This window comes from Amphiura filiformis, chromosome 17 (assembly GCF_039555335.1).
Source record: "Amphiura filiformis chromosome 17, Afil_fr2py, whole genome shotgun sequence".
NCBI classification, from domain to species: Eukaryota; Metazoa; Echinodermata; class Ophiuroidea; order Amphilepidida; family Amphiuridae; genus Amphiura; species Amphiura filiformis.
In genome coordinates, this window is record NC_092644.1 from 23492212 (window position 1) to 23510400 (window position 18189).

The following is an 18189-nucleotide window of genomic DNA, read 5'->3' on the forward strand; positions in this document are numbered from 1 at the left end:
TGTTATATGTAGGCCAATATTGACTCATTTCAAAACTATATAAGAAATTGTACTATGCAGAATGATGAAATACATCATCCTTTTTTTTTTCTTCACAAAATAATATAGTGATGAAAAAGTGAGGATTTGAATTCATCACTTCGAATTCATCAAAATCAATCAACAAACACAGCTATATGGAGATACGAGATATCATTTTAAGGATTTATATCTTAAAAGATATAAATGTGTTTTTTAAAGGCGGGTACTCTGATTGTAATATATAATGTTTTCTACCTCACATTGAGGCACCATTTATTTATTCTCATCAATAAAAATGAGCAGCGTTAATGGATTCATCTTTCAAGAAGAAGAAACCAACAATATGGACCACAATAGCCTCATTCCAATTGCATAGTTCACTAACCTCACTTAAACAATCATAGTGCAAAATTTGACCTCAAGTTGCAGGGTATGAGTTTTTGTACCCAAATTGTCAGAGGTGATATAATAAATATACAAATGTATTAGGGTTAAAGAACTGTGCCCTGATAGATGAGCATATTTGAAAACTTATCTTATGGTATAAATGGCAATATTGAATCAGAGATATTTTTCAGAGGCTTTGTAGTAATGACAAAAAGGAGATAAACAACTTTCTAGGATAAACTAGATTTCCGTAAAAGCTTTTAAAGAACATCATTCAATGATAACTACATCAACTGCATCCAACAAATTTCATCATTTTCGTGAAATCTCTTGGATAAGCAAGGCAGTACGTACGTGTTTCCTATGTTAACTTCTATTGGAGTAGTAAAGTATATGGAATGAATCAGATGCATGTTTAGTATTATACCAGGGATTATCAAGTGTTTCTCAGTTTTTCGGAATTTTGTGTCATCATTTCATTTTAGTACTATTGACGAAATATTACTTCATTGATGCTTCGATGTTGTATGAATTTATTTCTCTGGAAGAATGTCATAACATCTTGCTACCTATAAATTATTAGAACAGCAAGCGCATAATTACACATGTCATTCTGAACTTATGCAACTTGGAGACTAACTAAATAAGCTGTGCAATAAGACCAATCTTCAAGAATATCCAAGATGTCAAAGCCAGCATTTTTCAACGATTCCTTGACCTTGGATTTGGAAATACACAACCCATCTTCTGCCTACTCGTATGGTGAGAGAATTTTCGTTGGACTAACTTGGCTACTTATTTCAGTTTTGGGCACAACTGGTAACTCATTGGTGATTATTTCCATATTATTGTCACATAAACTTCAAACATCAACCAACATTTTTGTTGCGAGTCTTGCAACAGCTGATCTTCTGACCTGTTTGTTCTTAATTTGGAATGTTTTAGCCTTATTAGGACATGATGGGTGGCCTCTTCCGCAGGCTGAATGGCTGTGTGCTGTTACAGGGTTCATGGTGTACTTCTGCACTGGAACTAGTATCTACACACTTGCTACAATTGCTTTGAATAGATTCGTTCTCATAACAAAATCACTTAAAACATACCAGAAGATTTTCTTAACTATAAATATTAGATTGATGGTAATGTTCACCTGGTGTGTCCCGTTTGGAACATTTCTTAGCATAATGTTAGCTGGAGTTGGTGTGTATGGATATGATACCGAGTCTTCTACTTGCACGGGTCGAAATAAACACCCAGGTGGGTCATTCCATATCATGACAAGCGTATTTGTGTATCCAATACCATTAATAACCATAATCACCAGTTACATCCTAGTGTTTATGTACATCAAGAGACATTTTAAAAAGAAGAGAATGAATGAACTCCACACAATCGCTTCGACAGCTTCAACTTCTCAAGTTATGCCAGAAAAAAGTCGGCAACAAATTCCTGCAACTGAAGCGTCAACATCTGCAGAAGGAAGCGGTATTCATCAATCTACTCGAAGGCATGCAGATGGCATCAGTCAAAGGGAAATTGGTATTACCAAGAACTTATTCTTGGTGGTTGTTGCATTCTTTATTTGCTACTCACCATGCGCCATTGCTCTTGTAATTCCAAGGGGTTCTGATTTCTTGCTTTATGGGGTAACTTTAGTGTTTGCTAATTCAGCAATTAATCCTGTCATCTACGCACGTCGTCATCCGCACTTTAAAATAGTTTTTACTGCTTTAATCAAATGTCAGTATGATAAGATTCCAGAACCAACAGATTTCTTGAAAAGATTTCTTATAAGAAGAGTTCATCCATTCCCATGACATCATAGAAAGTATGGATTCTGCACCACACACAGCGACGACACCTGGGAAATAATTATTTTGTACATGCAGGGAAACTAAATCAACACCCAGGATCAATACACATGTAAAGAAGCCCATTTTAAGGCTTGCACTTGAATATATGTGTTGAAAGAATATGATAGTCGTTACCTTGGGTATTGGCAAAGAACCATGCAATTTGAACTCAAAAACTGACAAAAATTCAGATTTTATATGTGCAGAACAAAAAAAAAGACAGCTGCCCTCATTTGTAAACACGGGTCAAGGAAGAGACATGGTACTATAGTGCAGCGTAGGCCACTGGTGGAGGCAGTCTAAAAGCACATGACGTACCATGCTCACTGACATCTACAGAGGTCAGTCACCAAGGGAAGAGTTGCTGAAATGAGATTTCACATGATACTAAAATCTGCATTTTGATGGTGTAACATGAGGGGATGAGGCTGTCAATCTAGTGACACACCTTTAACCCTAACCCTACCGGTGGTTTTTGTGCTATCGGAAGGAAAGAAGGAGCGAAAAAGGAGAGAAGATGAAAAGAAAGTCGCTTTGGCACCCCGGGATTGAACCTCGGACCCTCGCATGCCACGCAGAAGATCCCCAGCATGTAGCTACACAGGTGGCGTTGCCCGCCAACAATTCCCTGGGTATATATGACTTGGTCTGATTGCGTCATCAAGTCCCGTGGAATGCATGCACTCAGAGTGGTTTTAATAGTGAGCTTTAGTGAGTCCTAGTTGGGTTAGGGTTAATTGAAACACTCTATCTGTATTATACTAGTATTGAACTGCTCCCTCTATCTGTATAGATCATATAGATAGTTCCATTTGTTACACTCAAAGCGTTAATGGATACATCTTTTCAAAAAGCAGGAACCAAATTTGTAGACTTATCTTTCTTATGGTAATTAGGCAATATTGAATCAGATATACTTTTTTCAGAGGCTTTTATCCTCAATGGTGTACAAAAAGGAGACAAAAAACATTTTAGAATCAGGTAGATAAAAGCTTTTAAAGTACATCATTCAATGATTACTACATCCAACAAATTTCATCATTTTTGTGAAATCTCTTGGATAAGCAAGGTGTTACATGTTTCCTATGTTAACTTCTATTGGAGTAGTTATGGAATGAATCAGATACATGTTTAGTCTTACACCAGGGATTATCAAGTGTTTCTCAGTTTTTCGGAATTTTGTGTCATCATTTCATTTTAGTACTGTTGACGAAATGTTACTTCCTTGATGCTTTGATGTTGTATGAATTTATTTCTCTGGAAGAATCTCATAACATCTTGCTACCTATAAATTATTAGAACAGCAAGCGCATAATTACACATGTCATTCTGAACTTATGCAACTTGGAGACTAACTAAATAAGCTGTGCAATAAGACCAATCTTCAAGAAAATCCAAGATGTCAAAGCCAGCATTTCTCAATGATTCCTTGACATTGCATTTAGTGGAAATACACAACACATCTTCTGTAATACTCTACTCGTATGGTGAGAGAATTTTTGTTGGACTAACTTGGCTACTAATGTCAGTATTTGGCACAACTGGTAACTCATTGGTGATTATTTCCATATTATTGTCACGTAAACTTCAAACACCAACTAACGTTTTTGTTGCAAGTCTTGCAACAGCAGACCTTCTGACCTGTTTGTTCTTAACTGGGACTGTTTTAGCTTTATTTGGAAATGATGGGTGGCCTCTTCCACAGGCAGAATGGCTGTGCGCTGCTTCAGGTTTTGTGGTCTACTCCTGCACTGGAATTAGTATCTACACACTTGCTATAATTGCGTTGAATAGATTCATTTTCATAACAAAATCACTTCAAACATACCAGAAGATTTTTTCACCTACAAACATTAGATTGATGGTAATATTCACTTGGTGTGTCCCATTTGGTGTATATCTTAGCCTAATGCTAGCTGGCATTGGTGTGTTTGGATATGATATGTACTTTTCTACTTGCTCCGGTTTTAATAAACATCCAGGTGGCTCATTTGATATCGCGACAACCATTTCTATGTATCCAATACCATTAATAACTATCATTACATGTTACACCCTAGTGTTTACGCACATCAAGAGACATTTTAAAAAGAAGAGAGAAAATGAACTACGCACAATTGCTTCATTTGCTTCAACATCTCATGTGGAGTCGGGAAAAAGTCATCGACCGAATCCCGCAACTGAAGCGTCGACATCTGTAGAAGGAAGCAGTACTGATCAACCCACTCAAAGACGCACAAATGGCATCAGTCAAAGAGAACTTAGTATTACCAAAAACTTATTCTTGGTGGTCGTTGCATTCTTTGTTTGCTTCACACCATATGCCATTGTTCTGTTGATTCCCAGGATTCGTTATTTTTTCCTTTATGCAGTAATTTTAGTGTTTGCTAATTCAGCAATTAATCCTGTCATCTACGTACGTCGTCATCCACACTTTAAAACTGTTCTTTCTGCTCTCATCAAATGTCAGTATGATATGATTCCAGAACCAACAGATTTCTTGAAAAGATTTCTTGCCAGAAGAGTTCATCCATTCCAATGACATCATAAAAAGTTGAGGAAAAACTTCACAACAGGTTCACTTTTTAGCTCCTCGCACCTTCCAAATAATCCTGATGACATCATAGAAAGTAGTACTCACATGCAAATATTATTAATTATATTGATATGGATTTAGACAATGTACAAAGATGATGGAATAATGTCACCTGCTGCGTGTCTTGTCATACCAGGGAAATGAGACACAAGGATGATGGTCAATCCAACATGTGACACAATCTGGTTCATGGAGGCTAAAGGAGGCATTTCTGAAAATGGCGCTACTATCATTGTTATAGTATACACAAACATTAATCTATCATACTAAAAACACCCAAGTTCTAGCATACTTGGTTCTAAAGTTATGGAGTTTTGTGATGCCTATGTTCTTATGTATTGTGTTGTTATATTACTCCGTATTATCTTCTTGTAAAATTGAGGGCTATAAATAAACCCAATATGGCTATATTGCTGAAAATGCACCCCTGAATCTATCGCATATATCCCCTTACCCTCCCGCCATGGGGCAGAAAGTTGCAGAATAAAGCTATTTGTTTATTTGTTAGTTTTTCTGCTATCTACTCAAGATAGTTCTGCTAACTACTAAAGATAGTATTTAATCATAAAATACAAAGAAATTGAGAAAATTTAAAACATTTTGTTATCTACTGATGATAGCATTCGGAACCTTATGAAATTAATTTTTTTAAATCGTAGATTTAGCATCAGACGAGTCAGAAATTTCATTTGGTATATAGCCAAATGAAAGATACCATATGTTCAGCGGCTGCGCCAGGAATTTTTTTTCGGGGATTGAGGGGGAAAAGTGAATTTCAGGGGGGGGCAAAATCAACCAATTTTGAGCCAAATTGCCACAAAAGTGGAAATTTGCATATGTTGAAGCTAAAATACCAGTTTGATTTCATTTTTGGACTAGTGTGGAAGTGGATTTAATCCCTTTGGAAACCAACAGTTTGTACCAATTTTCAGAAAATCCACTTATCCAAAATCATGTGCACCTCAAAGACAATGCCAAATCACACTGAAAATCGCATCTAAATAGTTCTTAAACTTTTTGAATTATATATGTTTTGTGCTATTTTGTGAGAAAACTGTCATTTTTGTCAATTTTGCACATTTTTTAAAACAGCACCAAATTTGTTTGTGTGCATTTAAAAAAAATCCCACTAATTTTACATTTTCTTGACTTCATTTGATTACAAACATTCCTATCAATGTTTGCATTTCTACCATTTTGGCTTAAAAAATAAAAAATATATTGGGACCTACTTATGGGCGACATAATCTCTCTCCACTCTAGTCCATGTCCATGTTTTCCTCTTTTCATTTTATTTTCTCTGTTCTTAATTTTTTTTCTTCAAAATTCATCATATTGTTATCTGGTTGTTACACTCATTGCCGATGTATATAAAGCATTAATGGATTTATTTTTCAAGAAGAAGGAAGCAAAATTGAACTTTTCTGTCTTGTAAGTTGTGGTAATGGCAATTTTGAGTCTGATGTATATTTTTTTCAAAGGCTTTTATCCTCTACAGCATAGTGATGACAAAAAGGAGACAAAAAAAAAAAGACTTAGTAGAATAAGAGCTAATAAGCTAGGTTTCCATTTTAAAGTACATCATTCAATGATAACTACATCAACTATACATCCAACAAATTTCGACATTTTTGTGAAACCTCTTGGACAAGCAAGGCAGGTGGAGTTTCCTATGTTAACTTCTATTGGAATAGTAAAGTATATTGAATGAAGATACATGTTTAGTATTACACCAGGGATTACCAAGTGTTTCTCGGTTTTTTCGGAATTTTGTGTTATCTTTTCATTTTAGTACTGCTTCGATGATGTATGGATTTATTTCTGTGGAAAAATCTCATAACATCTCACTACTCATAATAAATAAAAACAGCAATCACATAATTGTACATGTATGTGGTCATGTCATTCTGAACTCAAGCAATTTGCAGACGTTAACTAAATAAGCTGTGTTAACAAGGGTGTTCATATCATACAATCTTCAGGACCATTCAAAATGTCAAAGCCAGCGTTTCTCAACGATTCCTTGTCATTGAATTTGGGAATACACAACACATCTTCTGTAACAGTTTACTCGTATGGTGAGAGAATTTTTGTTGGATATGGTGAGAGAATTTTCATTGAACTAACTTGGTTGCTAATCTCCATATTCGGAACAACCAGTAACTCTCTAGTGATTATTTCCATATTATTATCACGTAAACTTCAAACACCGACCAACATTTTCGTTGCGAGTCTTGCAACAGCAGATCTTCTGACCTGTTTGTTCTTAATTTGGAATGTTTTAGCCTTATTAGGGCCTGATGAGTGGCTTCTTCCGCAGGCAGAATGGCTGTGTGCTGTAGCAGGCTTCATGGTCTTCACATGCACTGGAACTAGTATCTACACACTTACTACAATTGCATTCAATAGATTCATTCTCATAACAAAATCACCCCAAACATACCAGAAGATATTTTCACCTATAAACATTAGATTGATGGTAATATTCACCTGGTGTGTCCCATTTGGTATACATATAAGCCATATGCTAGCTGGCATTAGTGTGTTTGGATACAAATCTTTTCTTTGCACCAGTTTCAATAAGCACAAAAGGGGCTCATACTTTATCAGGACAAACACGTACGTTCTTGTCTATACCATTAATAACTATCATTACATGTTACACCCTTGTGTTTATGCACATCAAGAGACATTTTAAAAAGAAAAGAGAAAATGATGAACTAAGCGCAATTGCTTCAGCTGCTTCAACATTTCAAGTGATCCCTGCAACTGGAGCATTGACATCTGCAGAAGGAAACAGTATTGATCAGTCCACTCGAAGATGTGCAGATGGCATCAATCAAAGAGAACTTAGTATTACTAAAAACTTATTCCTGTTGGTTGTTGTGTTCTATATTTGCTTCTTACCATTCACCATTGTTCTTTTCATTCCCAAAAGTTACCATTTTAAGCTCTATGGGGCAATTTTAGTGTTTGCTAATTCCGCAATTAATCCTGTCATCTACGCACGTCGTCATCCACACTTTAAAGTAGTTTTTACCGCTTTAGTCAAATGTCAGTATTTCTGGTGGTCGTCGCATTCTTTGTTTGCTTCACACCATATGCCATTGTTTTGTTGAATCCCGGGATTCGTTATTTTTTGCTTTATGCAGGAATTTTAGTGTTTGCTAATTCAGCAATTAACCCTATCATCTATGTACGTCGTCATCCACACTTTAAAATAGTTCTTATTGCTCTGATCAAATGTCAGTATGAAAAGATTCCAGAACCAACAGATTTCTTGAAAAGATTTCTTGCCAGAAGAGTTCATCCATGACATCATACAAAGTATGAATTCTGCACCATTTCACTGACAATAGTACTCACATGTAAATATTATTAATTACTTAGTATATTAATATGGATTTAAGAAGACAATGTACAAAGATATTAATGATGGAATAATGTCGCCTGTGTGTTCTGTCACCCCAGGGAAATACGACACAAGGAAGATGGTCAATCCAACATCTTGAAATTCTTAATGTAACCCTTCTAAAGAAAGTACACTACCGAGCTTATAGATTTTGCACTATTCACACTCGACACAGCCACTGCGAAAAAAACAACAACATGTAAATGCATGTTTAAGAAAAAGTAAATTTAAGAAAAAGTGATGTAAGAAATTACAGTAAGCCAAAAAATTTAGGTACCAGTTATGTTCACTCCCTGTATATCCTAAACAAAGGCAGATATGTCATAATTGGAACCAGCAGCCAACAGCTGCATCTTTTAGCTCGAATTTAAGACCTCATTTGTTGGAATTGTTCAAAAAATAAAGACACCCGACCCCAAAACCAAAGGAAGGTGCCAATTTAAAAGTTGTAGTTTGCTCCATACATGCCTTATTGATTTGTACACAAAGCATTCGTAAACAAGAGACCGAGCACCGTGCTTCCATTGATAAGCACGCTAAAATAAAACTAGCCTTGTGTTTTCATTGATAAGAACACAAAAGTGCAACTTTGGATTTCGTTTCTTCATTAGGTTTGAGATCACTGTTTCTTTAATTCTCAACCAATTTCAACAAGTAATGTCTTAAATCAGAGCTAAAGAGAACAGGCATTGACTGCTTGTTTCAATATTGACATAGATGTCTTTATTTAGGGGTGAACACAACTGGAACCTTAATTCTTTGGCATACTGTATACTACCAAGCTAATTGACTTTATTAATTAAATTAATTTTTGCAATTTTTCATGCTCAACACAGCTATTGTGAAAAAATGACAAGAGTATGGCCAGACCCCGGGGTCAGGCCCATAGGCAGTATTACTTGTTGGGGGTGCAGGACGTCCAAAATGTACACCTTTTACAGACAATACTTAAAACTTGCTTGCTTGCTATACTTGATGAGTAGGCCTAAAAAAACTGTCAGGGGAATAAAAGCTGCACATTACACTAGGCCCAAAAACAAAAGTTGTTTGTTTGTCCTCCACCGCCCGCTCCTCAGATGAAGGCCTGACCATTTTTTTTTTTTTTATATTTTTTTAAAAATAAAAATAAGTAAAATTCATTTTTTTTTTCAGATTTGGAGTATCTCTGGACCTAGCTAGAGCTAAATACTAAGATCTTTCATGATTGAATATTAAAAAAAGCCCCCCAAAAAACAGTTTGTGTCTTCAATATGCAAAAAAAAAATTTTTTTTAATCCGCCCGCCCGCACATCCTCTTTCAAAGCTGTGGAGGACAAACAAACAATTATTTTTGGGGGCCCTATAAGACACTGTGTCTTAATTATAGTAAAAGTCATAGATAAAGAAACTAGTTTGTGTCTGGTAACCAACTCCCCCACAGCTCGTAATTAGTTAGTAGCAACAATGTTGGTACTTTTAAAAGGCAAAAATTAACTTTTTTAGGCATTGCTGGCATGGTTTCTTCAGAAAAGAAAGTTTCCTATTACCATACTAAGACCTAATTTTTGAGACGGCTTGCATTTTTGAAAATCCAAAACTACTAAACAAAGGGCACACTGCACTGCATTCAGAAATTTTGATCATCACAACAAACTCCTAAACAGGTTGTTTCTGAGTTTGATTGACAGGTGACACCAGACATGAACTTGTTTCTTTATCTGTCTCCGATTATAGCATGATTTGCTCAAAACCCTTTACACTTTTGTGGATGGAGTTCTTCATGTTTGCATGGTTTAAAAGCACTCGATAGTAAGCACATATGCTAACTATCAAGTTTTTACGGTAGTGTCCTGCGATTAGACATGTCTTTAAAGCTTTGCATGCTGGCCACAAGCTTCAACATAAAAAAGTCAACTTGAAAAGTTTTGAGATATTTTTTCAAAACATCAAGAGCTATATCAAGAACTACTAAACCAGCACTGGGCTTGTTTGTACTCATTTTAATGCATTTTTCATTAAATTTTGCTCTGATTTTGAATTTATGATTTCTTATTTCTTTTACAATCTCCAGACCTGAATCTTAAGCCATCAAAATTACTAATATTATATCGATGGAATACGATTAAATGGCGCTGCCAAATTTTTCACATTTGTACCATAAACTTATTATGTTGCCAAAAGTTACTGGATTCACTATACTTCAAGATTTGTTTCCCAACCCCCATCCCCCAATGTCAAAACGAAATCTACGCCACTGCTCACTGTTACAATGTTAAAATTAAAATCACACAAGCAGATCTTATTTTTGGCTATTACCATGCAGGAAAATTTAATACTATTCAATAAAATAATAAGTGTAAGTAAACTGTCAATTAGTAAATATCGTTCAGGAAATATCCCGGGAAATATCCTGATTTGATTAATTTACTATGTTTTGAATTGAGAATCAGAAAGCTTATGTAGTAATGTAATTAATAAAGACAGAAATAGAAAAGAATACAATGTTATGAAATATGTAATCAAATAAAGCAAATAAAATAATTTATACAAAAAATATTGAGTCAGATATACTTTTCAGAGGTTTTTATCCTCTATGGTGTTGTCATGACAACAAGGAGGCAAAATACTTTTTTAGAATAAGCAACACTCAATCACAAGAATACAAAAGCTACTTTTCAATACCTGAAAGTATTGAAGTGCATTAATTAATCATATTTACATCAACTACATATCTAAGATGTTTCATCATTTTTATGAAATCTCTCGGACAAGTAAGCCAATGTTTCCTACAATTCCTATCGTGGACTGCCAATGCATAGGAAATATATTGGGTATATGTTTAACATTACACGAAGGACTAAGAAGGGATTCTCATTTTTGAGAACTTATTTGATCATTTTGTTACTGAATCGGCAAGGTATGGATTTATTCCCGGGATTTATTCTGTGAAAGATTCTCATAACATCTCACTACGCAATGTATGTGGCCATTTTGTTATGGGCTTATGCAATTTGCAGACATTAACTAAATATAAATAAGCTGTGCAACAAGAGTGTTCATATCATACCAATCTTCAGGACCATCCAAGATGTCAAAGCCAGAATTTCTCAACAATTCATCGGGACTGAATTTGGAAACACACAACCCATCTTTTGTAACAGTCTACTCATATGGTGAGAGACTTTTCGTTGCACTAACTTGGCTACTAATTTCAGTATTTGGTACAACTGGTAACTCTTTAGTGATTATCTCTATATTATTATCACGTAAACTTCAAACACCAACTAACGTTTTTGTCGCAAGTCTTGCAACAGCGGATCTTCTGACCTGTTTGTTCTTAATTTGGAATGTTTTAGCCTTATTAGGGTGTGATGGGTGGCCTCTTCCACAGGCAGAATGGCTGTGTGCTGTTGCAGGTTTCATGAGCTACACCTGCACTGGAATTAGTGTTAACACACTTGCTACAATTGCATTGAACAGATTCATTTTCATAACAAAATCACTTCGAACATACCAGAAGATTTTTTCACCTAAAAACATTATATTGATGGTAATATTCACCTGGTGTGTCTCATTTGGTATTTTTCTTAGCCTAATACTAGCTGGAATTGGTGAATTTGGATATGTTATGGAATCTTCTACTTGCAGCGATTTAAACAATCACCCAAGTGGCCTATTCGATATCGTGACAAGCGTGTTTGTATATCCAATACCATTAATAACTATCATCACATGTTACACACTAGTGTTTATGCACATCAAGAGACATTTCAAAAGAAGAGAAAATGAACTAAGTACCATTGCTTCATTTGCTTCAACATCTCAAGTTGAGTCCGGAAAAAGTCGCCGACCGAATCCCGCAACTGAAGCGTCAACATCTGCAGAAGGAAGCAGTATTGATCAATCCACTCGAAGGCGTGCAAATGGTATCAGTCAAATAGAACTTAGTATTACCAAGAACTTATTCCTGGTGGTCGTCGCATTCTTTGTTTGCTTCACACCATATGCCATTGTTCTGTTCATTCCTGGGAGTTATTATTTTTTGCTCTATGGGGCAATTTTAGTGTTTGCTAATTCCGCAATTAATCCTGTCATCTACGCACGTCGTCATCCACACTTTAAAGTAGTTTTTACCGCTTTAGTCAAATGTCAGTATGATAAGATTCCAGAACCAACAGATTTCTTGAAAAGATTTCTTGCAAGAAGAGTACATCCATGACATCATACAAAGTATGAATTCTGCACCATTTCATTGACAATATAGTACTCACATATAAATATATAATTATATTAATATCAGGCATGAGACTACATGTTCATGAAAAAGTCTGGCAATTGTCAAAAAAGCTGGAAAAGCATGTGAAATATTGTTCAAAAACACCTAAAAGAGGGCTGAAAATAAATAAAATTGCGGACATTTTGACATCACAAAAGTCTGGTTCCAGTGTTTCCACTGGAAAATCTCATGCCTGTAATATGGATTTCAAGACAATGTACAAAGATATTAATGATGGCATAAGTCATCTGTGTGTCTTGTTGTACAAGGGAAATGAGACACAAGGAAGATGGTCAATCCAACATCTTGAATTCTTTATGTAACATTCTAAAGAAAGTATATATTACCAACCTGGGGAGGTCTCTGTAGAAAAGGGTAGGGACATGTGCTGCTGATTGGAAGCATTTTCACCTCATTATAACAATGGGGCTTTATTTTTTATGATGTTACTACCCAGTAAACACAAAAATGTTTTTAAAACACTATAAACTTTTTATAACCGTGTTTTGGTTTTGGTCCAAACGTTTTATTAACATTTAAATGTCAGGTTATATAAAAGTCATGAAAACATTCTTAAAATCTTTTAAAAAAAAAAATACAACAACAACATTTTAAAAATATTATTGCAAAATAATTTTTGGCAAACATTTTGGCAAATTATTTTGTCAACACATAATAACATTTTGTTACAATGTTTTACATTCAGTTTCAAAACATGTTTCTGAATGTTATTTCAACGTTTTATACCCTTTCTATAACCTCACATTTAAACACTTTTTGTAAAACGTTTTGTGTTTGCTGGGTATGTGGATGGGTCATTTTTTGTTGTTAACATGACCAACCAAATCGGTTGTTTTTGCCTGGTTATTGGTTAAACTATGTGTAGCACTATTGCAAAAGTCCAACATTAGCATGTTTTACATTGAATGGGTCATATTTTGAAGCACATGGTTTGGAGGTTACTATAAGAATAGGTCATTATATTTTGTACAATTTGCTAATATGGATATATATTTTTGGCAAACATTTTGGCAAAATGTTTTGTTGACAATGCTTTTTAAGGTCATGAAAACATTCTTCAAATCTTTTAAACAAAAAAATTACTACAACGTTTTTAAAACGTTATTGCAAAGTAATTTTTGGCAAACATTTTGGCAAATTATTTTGTCAACACATAAGAATAGGTCATATATTGTGTACAATTTGCTAATATAAATATGGGTTGAGTTTTACCCACTGGCGGTACAGCTGTACCAGGACCTGTACCAAGTTGAAGTTTGAGATCAAGAACCCCCCCCCAACGCACTACTATAAAGCTAATAGACATATAAAGCAACCAGTGTAGTTTCTGTGTATGTCTTTACTTTTGGACATAAGTGGATCTAATCCCTTTTGAAACAAACAGTTTTGACCAATTTTCAGAAAACCCACTTTATCACAAAATCTTTATTTAAAAATCAGGTGCACCTGAAAGACAATATCAAATCACACTGAAAACCAAATCTATATAACTCTTAATTAATTAAACTTTTTGAATTATATAGTTTTTTGCTATTTTGTGAGAAAACTGTCATTTTTGACAATTTTGCACATTTTTTGAAACAACACCAATTTCATATCTGTGCAATCAAAAAAAATCCCACTGATTTTACATTTTCTTGATTTCATTTGATTAAAAACATTCTTATCACTGTTTTCATTTCTACCATATTGGCTTAAAAAATAACAATATATTGGGACCTACTATGGGCGACATAATCTGTCTCCACTCTAGTCCATGTCCATGTTTTCCTCTTTTCATTCTATTTTCTCTGTTCTTATTTTTTTTCCTTCAAAATTCATCATATTGTTAACTGGTTGTTACACTCATTGCTGATGTATAAGGCGTTAATGGATTTATCTTTCAAGAAGGAGGAAGCAAAATTGGACTTTTCTGTCTTATGGTAATGGCAATATTGAGATAGATAGGCCTATATATATATTTCAAAGGCTTTTATCCTCTATGGTGTAGTAATGGCAAAAAGAGACAAAAGACTTTCTAGAATAAAGAAACAAACTGACCTGGTGATATTCATTCTTATTGCACTAAATTATAAGAATACAATAGCTACTTTTCCATAACTGAAAGCTTTAAAGTGCATTAATTATTTATATTTATATATCAACATCCAAAAAATGTCATCATTTTTGTGAAATCTCTTGGACAAGCAAGTCAATGTTTTTTGTAACTCCTATTGACACATACGGAATAAATTGGTTGTATTCCAAGAGGGACTACGACTGTTTCTCAATTTTTCGGGATTTCATGTTATCCTTTCAATACTGAAGGTGAAACGTACTGAAGGTGAAACAGTATTTCATTGATGATATATGGATTTATTTCTGTGGAAGAATCTCATAACACCTCACTGCACATAAATTAGAACAGCAATCATGCAATTACCCCTAGACAGAGAATCACCAAACTTGGACTAAAATGTGCGATATTTGTCTGCCCTCAGAGAGGATCATTTATTCAACAATAATAATTCCACATAAATGCACTAATTGAAGTACTGATCGATCATTTACATCATATAACTTGATACATATATAAGGACATAGCCACGAAACACACCCAATATATATTGAAACCTGAGTAACCGTGCCCATAGACACAACCTCCTGGTAAAAAGGCCAACCTACCAATGGAGGCTAATTTAACACAAGATATATATAAATTATATTGAGACCTGAGTAACCGTACCCATAGACACAGCCTTCCGGTAAAAAGGCCAACCTACCGATGAAGGCCGGATGAAGGCTAATATTAGGACCAGAATAAACGTACCACTTAATCACTACTTCCTGGTAAACATACCACTGAAAGCTAATTAATTGTATATAATTATTATGACCTGAGTAAAATCGGAGAGCAAACCATACCCATAGCCACTACTTCCTGGTAAACCTACCACTGAAAGCTAATTAACTGTACATAATAAAATAACATTAAATAAGAACATAACATAACATTTATCAAGTTAATCTAATAATAAATATGTGGTCATATGATCAGAATTGATATAATTAACATGATTAAGAAATAGTATAAAGAAATAAACCGCCCTTAAATGAAGAATTTTTCAAGCTATGGGCTGGGTGGGTGGGGAAAATCATCTCGATCCGCTCTGAGCAATTGCAGACAAAAAAGTGAGGATTCAAATGAACCCGGCAAGCAACGTCACAGTGCACAAACAAAAGGGAGAACGCCCATTGGATGAACGAAGAGGCCGATTGGCACTGAAATCAATACCATAACAATGGGCTCAAATCATTCTCTGCTGAGGTAAATTGGTTCTATTTAGACAAGCTAAATATAACCGTATTACCCCTAGACAGAGAATCACCAAACTTGGACTAAAATGTGCGATATTTGTCTGCCCTCAGAGAGGATCATTTATTCAACAATAATAATTCCACATAAATGCACTAATTGAAGTACTGATCGATCATTTACATCATATAACTTGATACATATATAAGGACATAGCCACGAAACACACCCAATATATATTGAAACCTGAGTAACCGTACCCATAGACACAACCTCCTGGTAAAAAGGCCAACCTACCAATGGAGGCTAATTTAACACAAGATATATATAAATTATATTGAGACCTGAGTAACCGTACCCATAGACACAGCCTTCCGGTAAAAAGGCCAACCTACCGATGAAGGCCCGGATGAAGGCTAATATTAGGACCAGAATAAACGTACCCTTAATCACTACTTCCTGGTAAACATACCACTGAAAGCTAATTAATTGTATATAATTATTATGACCTGAGTAAAATCGGAGAGCAAACCATACCCATAGCCACTACTTCCTGGTAAACCTACCACTGAAAGCTAATTAACTGTACATAATAAAATAACATTAAATAAGAACATAACATAACATTTATCAAGTTAATCTAATAATAAATATGTGGTCATATGATCAGAATTGATATAATTAACATGATTAAGAAATAGTATAAAGAAATAAACCGCCAAACAAGTTTCTTTGCAAAGGAAACTTGCTATTCCCCCCCCCCCACCCGTAAGAGCTAGAGGGGGGGAGGCGGTATATAGCATGTTAATGTTAGTAGCCTCACCAGTTTGGTGTTAGGCCTAACAACTGATTTTTGATTTTTAAAAGATAATAAAGTATTAACGAACTAACTTCAGTAACATATCAACATATGTGTTTTGAGTGTATTCAGCATGATCAGATAATTGACATCTCTGTAATAAAGTTTCTCGACGGACTAACCCGTATTCTTTCCTACAAGTAGTTGTTACAACTTTCCTGTTACAACGAACTATTAATAATATTTATAAACCTCGGGATTCACTTCATTTTAATCCTGCTGATGGTAAAGGTGCCTGCATCTCAACAGATGCAGCACATTTTGGTACCATTATTTAAATAACCATTAAAAGCTTAAATGTCGGTATTCGAATCTAAATAATGTTACTAATGAAGACTATGCCACATTAATGTTGCCCTATTGTTGAAATTTCCACTATAATAAACTTGACGAAGCCATATATGCATTTAATACAAGCAACTCAGAATTAAAATATTAACAATTAAACTACATTGTTATCATGAATGCTCACTTTAGCACGCTTAATGAAATAAAGGCTTTTACATGTACAATTGATGAGCCTCAAAGGATAAAAGTATTTAAAAACTATACAATAGTCTTAACCATGAATATCATGCCTCATTATTTGCTTGTAGAATTATCGCTATACTTCAAGAAATCCTGGAAACACATTGTTGTATAAATGGATACAGTTTTGTAGTCATAACAGGAATATACATAATAAACAATAAATCTTACCAATCAAAAACATTGTTATCATGTTGATGGGAAAAGAGCACGCATCTCAACAAGTGCAGCACATTTTGGTATGCTTAATGAAATAAAGCATACTACAGTTATTTTAAAAAGCCTCACAATATAAAAGTATTAAAAACTTTTCAATAATCTTCACCATGAAGATCATGCCTCGTTATTTTTGATATGTTTGTTGAAATGACTATTCACTATACTTCACGAAATTCTAGAAACACGCTGTGTAATAGATATAGCTATAATAACATGAATATCGCCATTTATAATAAAATATTACCAATTCACTACGTTATATGTTACAAGAGCATGCATCTCAACACTAGTGCAGCGCATTTTGGCATGCTTATACTAAATTAAGTATTCCACCATTATTTTACAGACAAACAAACATATTTCAAGATTTAGAGACTTATGCTAACAATGAAAACAGAGATAACTTATTTTTTGTTTTTGTTGACCCATTAAATATTCTCTATTTTGCACGCAGTTCTGAAGACGCACTTTGTATATATTAAGTTATAACCATTGGTAGCATAAGAGTAGGTATTTCAAAATTAGTATACTTTGAACACTCAATGTATTGTTACTATTTTACAGGTTTTAAATTACACTTATATATTTGAATTCATGAAATCTTCCGATCTTGTTATTTTCATACATAAGACACATTAAATTGAACATATTAAGCTTAATAATAGTAAGTATCAAATACCGTAATTGTTGAGTTATCAATATTTGAGGTGACTGCTGCGCTATTATTGATTCACCTGATATTC

General features: G+C 34.5%; 3 protein-coding genes across 3 annotated transcripts in view; 2 read left to right on the top strand and 1 right to left on the bottom strand.

The window, feature by feature from the left end:
• The window catches only part of LOC140137074 (uncharacterized), a 291494-nt gene that overhangs the window by 47558 nt on the left and 225747 nt on the right, over window positions 1-18189 (bottom strand).
• On the top strand, window positions 1092-2225 carry LOC140138222 (beta-3 adrenergic receptor-like). Its single transcript, XM_072160136.1, has one exon. The coding sequence runs from the start codon at window positions 1092-1094 to the stop codon at window positions 2223-2225; it is 1134 nt and encodes a 377-aa protein (XP_072016237.1).
• Window positions 11337-12467, top strand: LOC140138223 (beta-3 adrenergic receptor-like). The gene has a single exon (XM_072160137.1). It carries the CDS (start codon window positions 11337-11339, stop codon window positions 12465-12467), a length of 1131 nt encoding a protein of 376 aa, XP_072016238.1.